General features: G+C 36.7%; 3 protein-coding genes across 4 annotated transcripts; all 3 read left to right on the top strand.

The window, feature by feature from the left end:
* The first annotated feature begins 225 nt into the window (after positions 1-225).
* On the top strand, positions 226-2,910 carry LOC137726230 (style cell-cycle inhibitor 1). The gene is made up of 4 exons (XM_068465123.2): positions 226-382; positions 624-752; positions 1,231-1,286; positions 2,330-2,910. Exons 1-4 carry the CDS (start codon positions 316-318, stop codon positions 2,561-2,563), a joined length of 486 nt encoding a protein of 161 aa, XP_068321224.2. The 5' UTR covers positions 226-315; the 3' UTR covers positions 2,564-2,910.
* A 1,031-nt stretch (positions 2,911-3,941) lies between these two features.
* LOC137725263 (proteasome subunit alpha type-2-A) lies at positions 3,942-8,605 on the top strand. Of its 2 annotated transcripts, none has more exons than XM_068463891.2 (12): positions 3,942-4,078; positions 4,235-4,302; positions 4,405-4,481; positions 5,489-5,553; positions 5,839-5,885; positions 6,310-6,385; positions 6,811-6,878; positions 7,202-7,271; positions 7,492-7,577; positions 7,942-8,004; positions 8,172-8,237; positions 8,343-8,605. In XM_068463891.2, the coding sequence occupies exons 2-12, from the start codon at positions 4,262-4,264 to the stop codon at positions 8,389-8,391; spliced, it is 708 nt and encodes a 235-aa protein (XP_068319992.2). In that variant the 5' UTR covers positions 3,942-4,078; positions 4,235-4,261; the 3' UTR covers positions 8,392-8,605. The 2 variants fall into 2 exon arrangements, with proteins under 2 accessions (XP_068319992.2, XP_088550237.1); XM_088694111.1 differs by having other exon boundaries at positions 3,969-4,078; positions 4,195-4,302.
* Positions 8,606-9,975: 1,370 nt separating this feature from the next.
* LOC137726598 (receptor-like protein EIX2) lies at positions 9,976-13,312 on the top strand. The gene has a single exon (XM_068465535.2). The coding sequence runs from the start codon at positions 10,126-10,128 to the stop codon at positions 13,036-13,038; it is 2,913 nt and encodes a 970-aa protein (XP_068321636.2). The 5' UTR covers positions 9,976-10,125; the 3' UTR covers positions 13,039-13,312.
* The last annotated feature ends 5,590 nt before the right edge of the window (positions 13,313-18,902 follow it).

Here is an 18,902-nt window from a genome sequence, read left to right as displayed (position 1 = left end):
TTTACCAAACACTCTAATACTGCTTTTTTTTCTTTTCAAAAGAACTTTTACAAAAAATTTTACCACTCTGCTGCTTTATTTCATAGCTGCTTATTCTCACAGCACAGCAGAAGTAGCTTTTTTTTTAAAGCACAACAATACCAAACTAGCCCTTAATGAGTAGGCTAGGCTTTTTCTGGATATGATGGGCCGGTCTAATCTTGGGCCCAAGGTTCAGTGTTCTGTGGATCCAGGTCAACGATTTCCCGACCCGCGTAAGGCAGGCTTTCCCCTCCCTAGGTCACGTTTCTCTCTGTAATTCTCTCTGCAATTCAAATGGGAAGCGACCGGAAATCCGAGGAGAAGAAGAGTAGGAAAAGGAGCCGCTCTTCATCTTCCGAAGGTCCCCTAATCTCCTCCTTCCGATTTGTTCAATTTCATAGCTTTTGTGATTCTCGGTTCATGGCAGACTTCGTCTTTTCCAGTTGGGAAAGCATCAAACTTTTGATTTTTCTATCTTTCTCCAACATTTTCTCAGCAACCAAACAATTTTTATTTTTCCTGGGTTTGCTTGAAATTGTGTGTAATTTTTTCCTCATATATATGATGTGGGTTTTATTGAAATCGGTTTTTGTTTTTCACAGATGAGGGAAGAGGCAAGAGGCAGAGACCAGTAGAAGATGAGGACAAGAAGAGCAGGAGGAGTGATAAGAGGGACAAGTCAAAGGACAAGAAAAAATCTCATAAGCACTCAAAACACCGTTCCGATAAAGGTATATCGATACGAGTCTGAGTCTCACACTAGTTTAAGATGGATTTTACTTCGTTTAATCGAACTTTGCAATACTTGTTAAATCGAATTTTTGGGGATACACATATGGCTGTGAGTGCATTCACTTTCTTTTGACATCAAGCTGCTATTGTATACAGGCCTAATGGTTAAATTGTGATAGAAATTATGGTACTGCAGTCAAATTAGCGTAATGCTATATCAGAATTGGTATGGTTTTACCAGACACGCACAGGCTTACTAGTTACTACAAGTTGCATTTGAACTAGTGTAATGGCATTGTTAGGGGTTTTGGGCACATCCTGTGTTTGATCGAGTTTTTTTTACATTGGAGAAGTAAACATAAACCGAGGAGATTAACTACATGAAAGTGCATTATTTGACTTACCATATGGTAATTTTTAAGCCTATTGAGGATGAGGTTCTTTTACTTATCACATTGACATTGTATTGTGCCTCAGAAAAGAAGACAAAAGACAAGCGCAAAAGTAAACAACACAAAGGCGATCGCCTCTGGGTAAGCTTTCTTATCTCCCATTGTGATAAATGTTTGATGTTTGAAGTACTCTCAATCTGTGAACTATATATGATATGGACTTTACATGTACCTATAAATCCTTAGTGAAACAAAAAGAAAAAGGTCAAACTTCTTGCAAGGTGCAACATAGTGTATACAAACAATGGAAACCCGTCGTTACATTTATTTTTGTAATCCAAAGTCCTAGAAAATGTTAGCAGAAGTCCTTCATACTTTGAGCAATTCACCTGGTCTGAATTATTGAAGAAGTGAGGTAACCACATAACGTTAGGCTAAAGTTTGCAATTTGCATAGATTTTCTGAAGTCGGCAAATATTTGATTTTCATTGTTTAGACGTCTTTGTTATTGTTGATAATCTGTATTAGCTTCATATGAAAGTCATCAAAAGTTTAGATTGTTTAATTGAATATACAGAAAATCTGGGAACAGGGAGAGCTGCAACATTAGTTTCCATGGATAGCTACTTGTGATGCTCAAATATAGAAACCAGAAAACAATCTACTTACAAGTTGCGAGATCTAGTTTCAGTATGCAGTTTTTGGTATCACTTGTCTTTTCTTGCAAGTTATATTTCTTACGAAGTAGTGTCTTTAGTATTGTTTGGAAATATTTTTAGATTGCACTAAAGAGTTCGTGGTGCTCAACCTATGGCAAGGTTGCCAGTCAATGCTCAGAGCAGTGTCTTTAGTATTTTTTGGACAAATGTTTGCTCCCTAGTTTTATTTCATGAAGACCCTCTCGTGGAAAGATGAAACTTTATCTAGCATTATAAGCTCTTGTATAATGAATTTAATAAAAATCTGTGAACTTGCATTTTAGATCAACCTTTCTTTCCGTCTACAATCTGTTGTTGTGTAGAAATTAAAATTACGTTTTGGAAGCTTGACCAGTTGGCACAAGGGATTCTCTGCATTTTGATATTGATTACTTGATGGTCCACCTTATTATCGTGTTCAGTGTATCCATTTCTTGAGCATTGATTTTCTGATGGTTAGGAGTTAAGAAATCATTTTTTTTGCAGAAAATTGACTTCCAAGAGCTGTCGAACGATGACTATTTCCTCAAGAACAATGAGTTCTCTACGTGGCTGAAAGAAGAGAAAGATGTGTTCTTCTCCGATCTTTCATCAGAGTCTGCACGCCAACTATTTGCAGACTTCGTGAAAGTTTGGAACAAACAAAAACTTGAATCCAAGTACTACGAGGGGATCGCGAGTGGCCCCCGGTGTGCCCATGCGTGGAAAATTAAAGGGTGAATTGCAAGAGCAGTAGATGATCTGGCTTTACCTGTTCTGTGTTGTTTATCAGTTAGGTTTTCTGTCTACTCAGGGATGGTTTGGTGTGACTAAAGATCAAGATGAAGTCGCATATGTAGTTTTAATCTTCATTTCTTACCATGGTGTTTCTACATGGCATTTGTTATCCATCATATCAAGCTCGAGCTCAATGCACAAATGAGCCGAGTCCTTTACCACCGTGACAACGTTACGTGCCCATTTTGGATTATGAGATAGCCTATTATCATCCAACGAGATGAAGTATAACTGATATGACATGTACATATTATGTGGTACAAAAATGCAGTTTACCTAACATTTCTTTAGTATGATTGTGGGCTAAATGGCACTTGGGCACTGGGGCCATCTCCAACCGAAGGAGGGTCAAAGGGTCATGTCTAGCCTACAACATTGCAAGAAGTTATATTTTTAACGAACAATGCTGGTTATATTTATACCATTTCCAACCGAGAGGGCCAAAAGATCATAGGTCAAATATAATCCTTTGACAAAAAATCCATTTCCAACCAAACGGGCCAAAGGGCCATAGGTCAAACAATCTCCTTAAAAATTTATTATTTTAATTGAATTAATATGATTAATTAAATTAAACTACTATATTAAAATAAGGTTTTCGAACATATTTTGAATGCCACTTGCCATAATGACGAAGAAAGCGTGATATTCTTGCACCTGCCACAAAGTCATGCTTGACATTTTGACTCTGGAGGGCTGGGCTGACTGGTTGGAAATGGTCACCCCGCTGCCCTGATTTGGGGGTTTTGGCCTTGTGGGGCTCATAAGCCCTTTGACCTAGCCCTCGGTTGGAGACGGTTTTTGTGTCATTCAGAGCTATTTTTAGCCATACGACTCTTTGGCCGAGTCGGTTGGAGATAGCCTTACAGTCCCTATAGTTTACTCTGATTTTCACTTGCGTCTATATAGTTTATTTTGTTACATTTATGTCCTACTTTCATTTTGAACAAAAAATTTTTGTCAAATTAAGTTGAATTTTCTATCCATTTGTGTGCACATCTTCTTATTTAAGAACTATGGTCTGGTAGTATTCCTCTTCATTTGGGTGTGAGAAGTCTTAAGTTCGAATCTCGTTGATGGCAAATTCGATATAAAATTAGTCTGCCCATTGTATGACTTAACCGAACTCCTTCTCTCTAAAAATATCAATGTACTCAGAAAAAAAAACCCACGTTGGAATGAATTTCCCCTCGTTTGAAAGTTTGGACTAACGGTGCTAACGGAACGAAACCACAAGGATCACAATGTAAAGTAAAACACTACAAGGTTGAAAGCAAAAAGCCGAGTAAACTTCAAGGATTATCAGTGAAACTTAAGTCATAAATAAACAAAGCTATGCAAGTCAGTACGGCGTCGTCGCATCCATCTTCTTCTTTGAAACACAGAAGAACGCTCACTTGAAGAAACCTTCTCTCTCGCCGGCTCTTCTGAACTTCCGAGTTTGATCCTCTGAGTCAGGTACGTCTCAAAAGACCCCAACTTTAGCTCGCCGTTAGGGTTCCAAAGAAACCCAATTTCCTAATTTTCACTACTCAAGTAACAATTAATTGTTTTTTCTTTTTCTTTTTTTTCAATTGAAAATTGATGGGTTCGTTCTGATTTCTGTTTCCGCAGTTTTTCTTTTTTGGGTTGGAAAGCATAATGGGTGATAGCCAGTACTCATTTTCTCTTACCACTTTCAGGTATTTGACCTGCGAATTTAATTTGAATTTTGTACTGAAATTTTGATTGAAATATTGGGGTTTTTTTTTCGATCATAATTTTTATGTTTATTTTGAATTCAGTCCTTCTGGGAAGCTTGTTCAGATTGAACATGCGCTAACGGCAGTTGGGTCTGGCCAGACGTCTTTAGGGATTAAAGGTGTGCAAAAATCTTATGCATTCTCAAGTTGTTTCGGATACATTTGAATTTGAATTGACACTTTCTAAGTATTCGTCTCGAGTAAGAAAGGAGACGGATTAAATTGGTCAGAAAAAGAGATGAACAATCTGTTCATTGTTGCTAGAAACTGGTGTGAAGGAGTTAAAGGGTATTACATGTTAACTATATCGGTTTGGTGGTTGCAGCAAATATTTAGAATTGTTATCCTTGTTGTTAAGAATGAGAAAATTAATTTTTTTTGTATTTATTTCCCGGTAAGGAACAAGTGTCCAACACCTCGGAACTGAGTTTTTAGTGATCCATGATAAATGAAATTGGATGGAAGCTGAGTGTGGTATTTATGGTCGGTAGGGGGAAGAAAATGGGTGAAGTTGAACTAATGCACCTCAGGATAGAGAAATAAAAGAAGCTAAGAATTCCGACATGGTAGAGTTTAGTGCTTATGTTTAGTTAAAATGAAACGCATTTTGCTCATTTTTTATTTTGTAATTTGAGGTATGAATTGCGGACGATCTTGTAAAGAACTATTGGCAAGAAAGTGCCTATTAACTATAAAGGGGAGATCACTACTAATCGTAGACATTCTTTCCTTAGGAGAAGTAAGACCCATCATATGCTTGATCACCAGTAATTTTATATTTCATAGCTATATCTTATTATATTGGTTCAAGTTGATTTTCTATAATCATAAATTATCTGGATTGTTTGCAAGATTGGGCCTCATGCATCCTTGGGTAATTTTAATGGACATAAACTGAGATATCTTATGACACCATTGGAGTCATTAGTTATATAAAAGATCACTGTTCTTACTGCTGTATTGGTAAACATAAATGTCTTCTATTGCTGAAATATTTACATCTTTAACTTTTCTTCGTTTTGATTCAGCTCATTATTTGGCTCTTACGTCAGATAAGTTTTGAAATCTATCATAAAGTTAGTATCATTAGTTTTGTTATTTAGAAAAATCTGTCTTCTTGTTGCAGCTGCTAATGGAGTTGTCATAGCAACGGAGAAGAAACTGCCATCTATCTTAGTTGACGAAACATCTGTGAGTGAATATGCTACTCTTTTCGATAGACTGCAATTCATAAGTTATGTACTAGTTCTATGCTACTCTTTTTGATAGACTGCAATTCATAAGTTATGTACTAGTTCTATGCTGGTGCTGGATTTCTAAATTTATTTGTACACTGATGTATAGCTTGTGTATCTCATCAACTATTCTTATTTGAAAAACTCAATTTGTTTTCTTTACACCCCCAAGGCATGTTCTCTCCAATAACAAGTAGTATACTAGGGACTTCTTGTGACCCTTCAAGTTTTTGGGTTGCAGGTTCAGAAAATTCAGTTATTGACGCCAAACATTGGAGTTGTTTACAGGTTTGTCTGTACTACATGTTTGTGTTAAGTTGAGGGTTTTCACATTACTATTTTGATATTACTGTCATGTTGTTGCTGCTGTAATGCTTCAATAATATCTGATCCATGAAAAGTCTTAGCTACAGTGGCTTTACCATGTTATCATATTATTGTGGTAAAACAAACCAATAATGAAATGAACAGTAGTTTATTGTTGGCGGGATCCGTCATCCATAGAATATGAATGCACCTTTAGAGGACCCATATCACATGAATGATGTAGTTCCATTGAAAAATGATAAGAGTTCCACCAACAATGAATGCATGCCATTTTATTATTTATTTTGTTGTATCTAAGAATTCCTCATGATTTTTAACGGGTTTTAATTGGCGGGCTTTCTTTCCTCAGAGAAAAAATAACGAAATTTACTGTTCTCTCATGCAGTGGCATGGGTCCAGATTTCAGAGTTCTGGTTCGGAAAAGTAGGAAACAGGCGGAGCAATATCATCAGTTGTATAAAGTATAACTCAAATTTTGTGTCTTTCATCTTTTATTTTTTTTATTTTTAGCCGTAGTATTGATATTGTTCTTTGAGCATATACTAAGTATTGGAATTTCAGTTTACGTTCCTTAGAAGAATCCTATTGAATCTTTATTCTCCTTGATGTCACCACAACATTTAAGCATTTTTTTGGTAATATCATTGTTTATATATTGGTTTTTAGCTTTTAAATATAGTGAATGAATATTTTTTGGTCTTGTGGATCGGGCATAGAGTCTTAAGTGATACCTCCCTTTGGCTATCCGCATTCCTACCCCAATATGTTATAACGAGTCTCAACTTGAAACAAGTTGATTTATTACTTTATATAGTCACCCAGTTAGTTACTGTAATTTTTATTTTTTGTAACGTAACTTATAATTTGATTTCGTGGGTATTTACAGGAACCTATCCCTGTTACACAACTAGTGAGGGAAGTTGCTGCTGTTATGCAGGAGTTCACACAGTCGGGGTAATTATTAATTTTTCTCACAACCTGGTTTACCTACCTTAAGATTTTTAACGATCTTGATCCTAAATTATCCTTCTTGGTCCGAACTTTTAATAAATTAAAAGGTTTTAACGCTTAAGTTGTTTATATAGAAAAATATGGGGAAGGGAAGATTAGTATCATTTGAAAATTTTTAATCTTGATAACTTAAGCTTGAGTATTGTAATTATTTGCTTAGACTTCGTATACAGGCAAATGCATGTTTTGTGTATTCAACTTCAGGCTGCAATTAACTTTCAGGTTCTTTTCCACCTTAGACTCTGATTTGACTGTTATCCTTCTAGGGGTGTAAGGCCTTTTGGAGTTTCACTGCTGGTTGCCGGCTTTGATGACAAAGGTCCACAACTATTTCAGGTATGTATATTCTGTCCTCACCTAGTGTAAACTTATGGTGCACATTGTGCTCGAGTCTTTGAGAACAAACTATAGAGGTTCAGGGAGCGCAATCCTTTTTCTTTCTAGTTGGCAATACACACACACATACAACAACCTTTAAAGCTTTTGTAGTTATTTATTTTTTCTGATATCTATTTTCCATTGGATTTCTACATGACTGATTTTTGTTATGCTGTAGGTGGACCCATCAGGTTCTTACTTTTCTTGGAAAGCTTCTGCCATGGGGAAAAATGTTTCTAACGCAAAAACATTTCTTGAGAAAAGGCAAGTTACGATCAACAATAATACAAACTGTTTTCTGGTTTATGTTCCTTTTGTCTAAATTTCTAACTAAAGCAATAACCATTGGAGGTGCTTAACATCTCATAATTGCATTGTACACTTAATTATGAATCAATGTTGGAGGCGTAATGAAATTCGGGAACTCAATAGTCATTGATTCTCAAGGGTAGTCTTAGTTCTATTTTATTTATCTTAGTAATTATTGACATCTATATTGGCATGTCTAATCAGCAGCATGACTCGTCAATCTTTTAACCCTTGAATTGCATTTTATTTCTTTATCCTGGCCTTCAGTTTTATGTTTGCTTTGAATTTAGCTGAGGATTCATGTGACTATTTCTTGTAGGTACACCGAGGACATGGAACTTGATGATGCTGTCCACACGGCAATATTGACCCTGAAAGAAGGGTAGGCACCTTATCCTTCAGTTTTTTATTTTACTTTTAGTCTTCCTAAAGGAAACAAATTCAGTTCTGAATTTATACACATATATTAAGTATAGCTGTACACCGTTGTTCTATCATACAAATATAAGTTTGCTCTTTTGTGACCTTTCTTTCTGCATGCGGTTCTAGGTTTGAAGGACAAATTTCTGGTAAAAACATTGAGATTGGGATAATTGGCGCTGACAAAAAATTCAGGCAAGTTTCCCCTCACAACCCTTTGTTTTAATTTTTATCCGTCGATTCACCCTTTGGTTGGCATGCATTAGCTTGTGAATTTATGTTGTGATTGTGTTGTTGCAGAGTACTTACACCAGCTGAAATTGAAGATTACTTGGCCGAGGTGGAGTAGATTGAGACCAAGAAATTAGAAAGTTGAGCAACCATAAACTATAGAGTTGTCATGCCTACGGCTCGGGGGGCGGGTGGTTTGTAGCCCCCCGCTTCGTTGTGCTTGCAAAACATGCTTTCGGATATTCTTAGTTTCAACTACCGTGTTTATTTTGTAAAATGCCGTTAAACCTAATGGTCACTCACTTCTAATGACAATAACTTTGCTTGTGGCTCTTGATTTTCGTCAATAACTGCAAGCTTCCCGTATGCTTCCATGGCAGCCTCACTAACGAGAATGTTAAAGAAAACATTAGGTAGATTCATGTTTATCATAAATAGAGAATGACTAAATGAGAGAATTGCATTCACTAATCTTGTTATGAATTCACTATAATTTCTACTAAATTGAATCTTTGATAGACCAAATAATTAGACATTTAGAATTCAAATATTTATGAGAACAAAAACTTTTACCTAATATTTTACATAGACTTGTAACACTTCAACATGTAATTATCTATGAATTTGTCGTTTTAGCAACAGATTTTATAATGAAGTAGATTGTGAATCTTTTACCAACTATTAGTTACTCGTCTAGTGATATTACTCTTCTCAACGTAGAAAGAGTTCTAATTTCAAAACTTCTATCCTATTAATTTAAAAACTTAAAATTTCTGATTTGAGAAAGTAATATAATTTTTCAAAAATTTAGCTCATGGGTAAAGTTGAAAATGCCTATAAAATTCTGGGGACAAACTAGCAGCGTAGCCTTTCTAAATTTGAGTGAACTTTAGGATTTTAATCACCAAAGTAGAAAAAAGGGTGGGGCTTTTAGGTACAGGCCCAAAAGCATAGGTTGCTTCTGGAAGTGACAAGTACTTCGTTCACAAAAGGGGAGGAAAGTCCGGAAGAAAGTCGAAGAAGTTAAAAAATTCAAGAGATTGATTTCACTCTGCCAAGTTTTGTTCTCAAGAGTCAAGAGAATTTTTGCTTTTTAGGAATTATGATGCGTTGATTCAACGAGAGGATCAGCAATGAAATTGTTTTATTTAATATATCATGGTCAACATGTTCTTGACTGAGGGAAGATGTTGAACATTTTTACCATACCACCCTCTTTTTGGAAGTTTGGGGAATACGACGTATTATTGAAAACAATATAGTGAAGTTCTAAGTTCTTGTTTTGATAACGGATAAAATGATTCGAACTTGTGACCTCTTTAAATATTATGAAAGAAAGTTATTGAAACAATAATTTTTGGGTTCCTATATCGCTTAGGAGCTACGACCACAATAACTCTGTGGTTGACGTCTTATTTTATGATTTATCACATCTCATTGACTACACTAGTTGATTGACTAGTAAGAAGAAATCGAGCTAAATATGGTCAAAAATATAATTTAACCATAAGAAAATGTAGTTTCCATCATACAATAACTGAGAGCACGCTTTGGTCAATGTGAAACTCAATGTCGGCAAACAAGCCTAAAAGTCAAGGTCTGTGGTGATGTACGCAGGAGCATTTGTGTCCTTGTCATCTTCTCTCTCTTTATGGAGACTAGTCGTCCCCCTCCCCACTCCCACGTTCTTTGCAATTTCATGGTGTGAATACAAATGTAAACCCGTGAAACTCAACAGAGAGTTGAGTAGCACTATTTGCTTTTACGCTCTCATTGCTTGTTATATATGAGTTGAGGTCACTTGTTGTGTTCATCTGCAACCAACTGGGGAATATACACACTGATTTCTCCAATGGCTACCTTGCATCTCATCAATCCCCTCAAATTTTCTCACCGTTTTCTCATTTTGTTTTTGGCATCTACGTATCTACCCACTGCTATGATCTGCTTGGGTGATATCGGAGTTCCGAGCACTACTACTGTGAAATCATTATGCATTGAGGAAGAAAGGCGAGCACTTGTCAACTTTAAACAACATCTTGTTGATCCTTCTGGTAGGCTTTCTTCTTGGGTGGGGCGTGAGTGCTGTCGATGGGAAGGAATTTCTTGCGACAACGGCACTGGTCGTGTTGTCAAGATGAACCTCCGCAATCCATATCCAAATTCAAATTCTTCGTCTTATGAAAAGGCTTGCTTGGGAGGTAAGATAAATCATTCTTTGCTTAGCTTGAAACATTTAAAATTCCTGGACCTAAGCTATAATGATTTTCAAGGCATTCCCATTCCAAAGTTCTTTGGGGAGCTTAAAAGTTTGCAATATCTCAATCTGTCCCTTGCATCATTTGGGGGAGAAATTCCCCCTTCTCTTGGTAACCTATCAAGCCTGAGTTTTCTTGATCTCGGGTTGAATTTTGACTTGTCTTCCAGAAACTTGAATTGGCTGTCTCGCCTCTCTTCTCTAAAATACCTTGATCTTGGAGAGGCCGATCTTAGCACAACAAGAGTCAATTGGGTGTATGCTGTTAATATGCTTCCTTCACTGTCAGAGTTACACTTATCTTCGTGCCAAATTGAAAGCATTCCACTCATCTCCTTGCAACACTTTAATTTGACATCACTTTTCGTACTTGATTTGTCAAATAATTATATGTTCAGTTCTGCACTTCCCAGTTGGTTTTTCAATCTTACCAACCTCATAACACTTCATCTATCCAAGAATAATTTCAGCGGTTCTTTTCCAAATGAATTTGCAAGTCTCAAATCTCTTCAGGACCTTGATTTATCTGAAACAGGCTTAAAAGGTCAAATTCCCAAGGTCATTGGAAATTTTTGCAAGCTGAAGTTCTTAAGTCTTTCTGGAAACAAATTTAATGGGGGGATTGAAGAATTTTGGAGGAGTTTCTCAAATTGTCCAAATAATACATTAGAGTCATTAGATTTGTCTTACTGTGGGACGCAAAGCCAACTGCCGGCCTCCTTAGGAATGTTTAAAAGTTTGCAGAATCTCAACCTTAGGTACAATAATTTTTGGGGCTCAATCCCAGATTCAATCGGAAACTTGTCCTCCTTGAAAACATTGGACCTCTTTGATAATAATATGAACGGCTCCATTCCGGAAAGTCTTGGCCAACTATCTCAACTAGTTTCCCTAAATCTGTTTGGCAATTCATGGGAAAGTATTCTAACAGAAGCCCATTTTAGAAACCTTACGAGATTACAAGATTATCAAGTAGGAAACCCAGCCCAATCCAAGTCCCTCATTTTTGACGTGGCTTATGATTGGGTTCCTCCTTTCAAGCTCCACACACTTAGGATCCTAAATTGTTGGGTAGGACCTGGTTTTGGGGTGTGGCTTCAATCTCAAACTGAACTAATCGACATCACTCTTAGTGGCAATGGAATCTCGGATTCCATACCAAGGGAATGGTTGTTGAAGATATCTTCCCAACTCATCCAACTAGACTTGTCTAACAACGAATTTCGTGGAAGCCTTCCATTGCATTTGAAATTCCCAAATTTAAATTCTATTGATTTGAGTCATAATCAATTGGAGGGCTCACTCCCGCTTTGGTCCACTTTTGCCACTTCCCTTATTATTGAAAGCAATCTATTCTCCGGGCCAATTCCCTCCAATATTGACCAGTTGATGCCGAATTTGCAAGTATTGTTTCTTTCTGAGAATAATTTGAACGGCACAATTCCTCAATCTGTTTGCAGCATGCTTAACTTGAGAATCTTGTCTCTAAGGAGCAATCAATTTTCTGGAGAATTCCCTCATGCATGGAGCGTGGGGAGCAATATGGTGTTTTTAGATGTTGGTCAAAACAATCTCTCTGGTAATATTCCCACTTCATTGGGGGTATTAAGTTCACTGGCAGTATTAAAGCTCAACAACAACAAGTTTGGAGGTGAAGTTCCTGATTCCTTACAAAATTGTTCTAGTTTGGCGAGCATTGATCTTGGAAACAACAGGTTATATGGGGAAATACCACTATGGATAGAAGGATCCAGTGTATCCATGTTGTATATGCTACGATTACGGTCCAACTATTTTAGTGGACATATCTCCCAACAACTGTGCAATCTTCAATACCTTCACATCCTTGACCTTAGTCGCAACAACTTTTCTGGTACTATTCCCAAGTGTTTGAATAATTTGACTTCGTTGGTGAAAGATTCAAAAAGGGTCAAATATTCAAATAGTGAGCAAGCCACATTGACACTAAAAGGAGAAGAACTTGTGTACAACACGACTCTAGATCTTGTAAATAGCATTGATCTTTCATCAAATAATTTACAAGGTGAAATTCCTGAAGAAATAAGCAGTCTCATTCTATTGGGCACCTTGAATTTGTCCATGAATCAATTGTTTGGAAGGATCCCCTCCAAGATCGGAAACTTGCGTTGGCTCGAAACTCTTGATCTCTCACACAACCACCTCACGGGACAAATTCCTCAAAGCTTGTCATCTTTAACCTCTTTGTCCCACTTGAACTTGTCTTATAACAACTTGTCTGGAAGAATTCCTTCTGGAAACCAGCTTCAAACGCTCAATGATTCGTCAATTTATATGGACAATCCATCACTGTGTGGAGTTCCTCTTTCAACTAAGTGCCCTGGAGACAAAACTTTTACTATTGAGGGTGCAAATGACAGGAATGAAGATAGAGACAATGATAAGTTGTGGTTTTATGTCAGCGTGGTACTTGGATTCATCGTAGGTTTTTGGGGAGTTTGCGGCACATTGATCCTAAAGACATCGTGAAGGTATGCCTATTTTCCGTTCTTTGACAACATCAATGATAAGGTAGCACTAGCAATTGCATTGATAGTGGCTCGTTTCAAAAGGATTTTTCTTGAGTTTGTTAGCACTCTATATATGTGATGTTTTTTCGTATCTACTTTGTGTTTTCGGTACTTGCAACTTATGTAAGAAACAAAGGAATTCTATCTTTCAATAGATGTTTCCACAAGCAACTTATGTATTCTGATTTTCTCAGGTGTAAAAACCTGGAATTAATAAAAGCTAGTGTTTCTAATTTCTACTTATCAATCGTATAATACAAAATATATACGTGACAGCCATGCATCCATTCAATGTTGCAATGAACAAAAGAACACTTGTTTATAAAGTACATAACACTCGTACAAAAGAATTCACTTGTACTCATCGATCGATCAAACAACGGTTCTTTATGCATCTTCGAGCAACTCCTGTGCCGACACTCTTTCTTCGGGTTACCGTGCCCTTTGTTTAGTTTGAAATGGGTCGCTTCCTTCAGGCTCTACAATCCAATGCATTGAACACTTTGAACAAGGAAATGTACGAGTTCACTGAGTGCCTACTAGAGAGTTGAGAAATGCCTAGTAATAATTAACACTAATTTCATTCACTACTTCTCATGGAGTAAATGTCGCCATACAGACGTCTCAATGAAAGCCCTAAAACAAATTTAAACATCTGCTAGCGAAAATTTGAACTACAAAAATTGTTACCATTTGTTTCCTCTGATCCTGGCTTCTCTACCGTCCTGCAGTCACAGATTTGCCAAGCATAAAATCGATTTCTGCATATAACAGGAAGACACGCCAAAACTCTCCCTCTGCATCTCAAAAGGGTGAAAGTCCAATCTCCCCAAATGCCATCTGATTCATAGTCCACCGCGTCTGATGAGAGCAAAAGAAATCGATAATCCCAAATTTGGTGGTCAGTTTTCCATCAACCTTAACGTCTTTCAATACCAAAACTTGTGGTTCCAGCCATCAGAGCTTACCCAATGTCCGTATATTCTGGAAATTGTTCATCATCAAGGCCTCCAATCAAGCCTGGAATATTTTCATGTGGTAGAACTCCAAACTTCTCCATTTCCAGCAAAGACTTGTCAGTGTAAGAATAGTGATTGCTTTCCTGATCATAAAATTCCAACCCATTGACGGGGGTATGTTCAGGTCAAACCTCGGATTTGGATTCATGGGTGCAGCCATTGAAAAAGGTGGGAGTACTGCTCAGAAATGAAGTTACGCATCTCACCATGCTCTACTGAACTTCTCCTGATCTTCGATTGGAAGGTCTAACAGAATCAGACAAGTTTGTGCCTTCCAGTTTTCGGTAACTATGACATTGACCGAGACCTGATATCATTTGTTGAGAATACTGATGAGGCCCACCCCATGGAATTTTCATTGCAAGTCCTTGTTGTTAACTTCTACAGAATTTACTAAATAAAAAGATTCGTACTTCAGTTAGTCTTAGAGCATCCGAATGGGGGCTTTATTGAGACTAGTACATTTCAAGCTTAGCGAGAAATTTCATCCTCAATGAGTTGGAAAATGTGGCTAGATTCACCACTGGGCTAGTAACTTCCTTTCTTGAATAACATAAAATTGGGCTACATCTAGCCCCCAAAAACAGTGGGTCCCACAAAAAAGTAACATCTATGTGAGCAAAATTCTATCACTCTACCTCCATTTGCAAATACACTTATACTCTCTTTTATTCTTTTTTTAATTCTTTTTTTTCTTTCAATTTGGCTAAGGGAAGTGTTATTGACACTTCAAAAATCTCATTCTATACTCCTCACAAGTATATTTTTCTTTCCTAATATAAAAAATTTGGAGTGTAGAACAATTCACTTTGGCTAATTAATGATTATTTTAAATTTCATAAAAATTAAAATTTCAAATTGATTTAAAGTTCATGGGCATCAGTGGGTGAAATTTTTAAATAATTTTTTTCAAAATTGTATGATACTAATTTAGCAATTGGTGATAGGTAAATTGTTGTGTTATATGTGAAAATCAAATTATTTTAGAGGACGAAGTGGGGGTTTGTATCTTTCAATGGATGAGATTGAGACAAGAAAATCTAATTCAACAAACGGTTCATAAGTGATGAAATCTAACTTTGTCACAATTTAGGTTGAAAGGTTCATAAAAAAAATAAAATAAAAAATAAAAAAATTCAAGATAGCACTCCAAAAATTAACTTGAGGAAAGTTAACACATAAAAAAGTATCGCATAATCAAATTACTACATAAATAAATATATATAACCCCATATAGAGCCCGAAAGAAATAGCCTCTCATTGGGAGAGATTCTTTTATAAGGTCCTAAAGATTCATCGGAACTCTTAAATGGGTTATATCCACCACTTTTCCAACGCTATATAAAGCCCTTCACTGGGAATGCTATTAGAAGAGCCCTTTCGGAACCCATATTTTTAAGGGAGTTTTAACAAAACATTTCCGGTACTGTTCACTTTTAACAAAAATGATATTTTTACTCTAAAAAGCCACTCCTACTACTATTCACTTACAACAACTTTTTGTCATTTTGATTAAAACTTAAAGTTTTCAAGCTTTTTCATTAGTTTTCCTTATTTTTAACTTTTTCATAATTTAGATTGTTCCCTGGACACAAAACATATACACACATAGCTTTTGTAATTATTTAATTTTTCTTTGTGTAATGTTAGAGAGATTAAAATTTTAAACCAAATTTTGTGTAACAACCTGTCCCGAAATAATCATACGTTTTATAGAACAGAGGGGTATTTTTGTAATTTCACTAAGTTGAGATATTTATTTTTGAAAAGGTTACTTTTGGACCTTATTTTGTGTGCCCAAGGGGCCCATTGCTTTTGGGTTTGTCCCTTGACCCTATTCTTTCTTTCTCTCTCTCTTGGTCTCTCTTTAGCAGATCACTCTTCCTTTCCCTCCACCGGTGCTCTTTCCCCTTCTTCCATGGCTAGCACCAAGATGGTGCTTTGGAGACGACCGCCTACATCCACCCTCACCATGGGACGTCCCTCATCCCTCTCGTACTTTCCCACATCAACCTCTTAAACCTACAACTTCATCACGCGACTTAGCAGTCTTATTCGACACAGTATATTGTTACTATGACACGAGAGTAAGGTTCTAAACTCTTAAAATCGTCCTTCCCTCATCTCTAGTTGTTAACTAACCTTTCGTACACGTTTTGGACGTCAAACTACAAAGAAAATGACTCAGGGACGTTTTCCAATTTTTCCGGCAAGGAACCTAGCCTTTGCAGGCATTTTTCGGCCAACTCCGGCCACCTCTCGACCTCCCAATGGTACGAATCTCTTCCTTGCTTCACAGGCTTCATTTTGGTATTTTGGTTTGCATGTTTTAGTTAAGCTTTGAGCTCCGTCAGAGCTCGAGAATTTCCTGGCCGAAAATCGGCCTTTTCTCTCTTTGGTTTCGGAGACCCACATAACAAACGGGCCAAAAGCCGGCCTAAGTAACCCAGCCCAGTCCTAAGCTACCCAAACCCAATTCAAAGTTGGCCTAAACCCATGGGCCTTATAACTCGGCCCTAACCCAGTCCTAATCTCTAAACCTAATAACCCATTAAACCCCTATGAACCCAGGCCTTAGGCCGTTTGAACTTGGGCTTTAAGCCCGGTAACTGTAAACCACAGGCCCATTAACCAGGAGCCCAACCTTGATCCATTTGGCATGACCCGATTGGAATGTTCCAAGTAATATTCCTAGAATATTCCTATGTTGATTTTTTGTTGACTTTTTTCGAAATTTACTCGGGACCCTTCTTAGGGTAATTCGACGTCTTGAATCCGTTTATGACGTCCGTTTTCCCAAATTCAATCGTTTTAATAGAGTTTTATTAATTGGACCCTTTATGTGCTTAGGTGCATTTATTATGGCGTTTCTGTCTTCGCTAGTTTGTGTGGCTCTCGGCGAAGAAGTATTTGTGAGTGGATCCTTCTAAAATGCATGTTTTAATAGTAGAAATGCATAATTTCATGGTTACATTTTATGAAACGTTTTATGAGTAAATTAGATTTACACTTTATTATTATTATCATGCTTTAGTAAGAATATTTTAGAATACCATACTTTATCAAACTTATGTTCTTTGTAGTATATATGATGGATGACTATATACTATTTATGAACATGTTTTTTACACTTCTTTGTAGTATATATGATGGATGACTATATGCTATGAAGATGTTTTGAGATATATGTACTTATGTTGGAAATATTATATTCAATGTTTTGTGCGTATTAGTGGTCATTGTCCTGCCTACGGGCGATTGTTCTGCCTACGTGCGTATGTCTTGCCTACGGGTGCTTGTCCTGCCTCCGAGCGTATGTTCTACATACGGGTGCGTGGCAATCCTGCCAACGGGTGATTATGATACCACTAGTTAGCACACTATATATGATATATGTTTTATGAAAGGTTTTATGGCATGCTAGGGTTTCCGGAAAACCTATCATATATTACACTATTAGTTTTCATTAAACTTTGGGGATTAGTACGTTGAATAACTGTTTCAATATTATATATATATATATATATATCAACTTGGTCCACTCATGTTTGTTTTGCGCCCCATTAGGACTTAGAATCGAGGCGTACAATTCCAGCATCAAGGCACTTCCGCATCAGCATCTTCGAGTCTTCTTGGTGTAGGACCCATTCCTTTGCCATTCAATTTTATATTATTTCTTTTTAGTGTTTTAATTAGTTGTATACTCTGAACAAGTTCCTAAGTTGCACATTCATTGTATTTTAATTCATAACTTTTATTTATGTTGTTATTTCTCATGCATGTTAGTATTGCTTCGTCACCTTCGGGTGTCGACCAGCACGTGCCTACCTTGGTGTTCGGTGGATATCAGGGTCGGGCGTGTCATTTTGTAAACCAAATGATGTGGATGTAGATAATTGAATTATTACTTAAGTATTGATTAACATGTATATTTCCTATTGGTGACAGATCATTTGATTTTAAATTTGATTTCTCTAACATTATCCTTTTCGAATATCTATTTTTCATTGGATTTCTGCACGATTCTAATTTTTGTTATGCTGTAGGTGGACCCTCAAGTTCTTACTTTTCTTGCAAAGCTCTTGCAATGGGGAAAAATGTTTCTAAAGCAAAAGAGAAATTGTAGTTCCTCAATTTTAACTCAATTGGACCAATGGTCCCTCAACTAAAAATCCATGATCATTGTCCCCTAACTCATCAAAATGTGCAGTTATGGTCATTTTCATCAACTTCTGTAGAATTCTGTCAAAATGAGTTATGTTGGAAGGATCATTTCTCCAATTGAGTGAAAGTTAAAGGACCATTGCTCCAATTGGTTAAAGTTGACGAACTATTTCTCCAATTGGGTTAAAGTCTTCAACCATTGCTCCAGTTGATTAAAGTTAAGGGACTATTTCTCCATTTGGGTTAAAGTTGATGGACCCATGCTATAATTTTTCTCATTTGGTTTCTATATTTGCCCCTTGATTCAGCCATACGTGTGTGTGTGGCTCATGACTCGTTTTTGCGGAAGTTCTAAAAGAGTTGATAAAAATAATCATAGCTGCACGTTTTGATGAACTAAATGACCAATGATCATGGATTTTTAGTTAATGGACCACTACTCCAATTGAGTTAAAGTTGAAAGACCATTACTACAATTTCATCAAAGCAGAAACTTTTGTTGAGAGAAGGCAGGTTGTGATCAACAATTATAGAAACTATTTTCTGGTTTATTTTCCTTTTGTCTAAATTTCTAAATTAAAGCAATAACCATTGGAGGTGCTTGACATCTCATAATTGCATTGTACACTTAATTATGAAT

Source organism: Pyrus communis, chromosome 5 (genome assembly GCF_041283825.1).
Source record: "Pyrus communis isolate YQ-2024b chromosome 5, ASM4128382v1, whole genome shotgun sequence".
NCBI classification, from domain to species: domain Eukaryota; kingdom Viridiplantae; phylum Streptophyta; class Magnoliopsida; order Rosales; family Rosaceae; genus Pyrus; species Pyrus communis.
This window is presented reverse-complemented; position numbering and strand designations above follow the sequence as displayed.

Bases quoted from the DNA above. Each gene is read 5' to 3' on its own strand.
- LOC137726230 (XM_068465123.2), top strand. From the start codon at position 316: ATGGGAAGCGACCGGAAATCCGAGGAGAAGAAGAGTAGGAAAAGGAGC. The intron at 383-623 runs GTCCCCTAATCT...TGTTTTTCACAG, and splicing joins CCGCTCTTCATCTTCCGAAG to ATGAGGGAAGAGGCAAGAGG. The intron at 753-1,230 runs GTATATCGATAC...ATTGTGCCTCAG, and splicing joins AAAACACCGTTCCGATAAAG to AAAAGAAGACAAAAGACAAG.
- LOC137725263 (XM_068463891.2), top strand. From the start codon at position 4,262: ATGGGTGATAGCCAGTACTCATTTTCTCTTACCACTTTCAG. The intron at 4,482-5,488 runs GTGTGCAAAAAT...TTCTTGTTGCAG, and splicing joins GACGTCTTTAGGGATTAAAG to CTGCTAATGGAGTTGTCATA. The intron at 6,879-7,201 runs GTAATTATTAAT...TTATCCTTCTAG, and splicing joins CAGGAGTTCACACAGTCGGG to GGGTGTAAGGCCTTTTGGAG.
- LOC137726598 (XM_068465535.2), top strand. From the start codon at position 10,126: ATGGCTACCTTGCATCTCATCAATCCCCTCAAATTTTCTCACCGTTTT.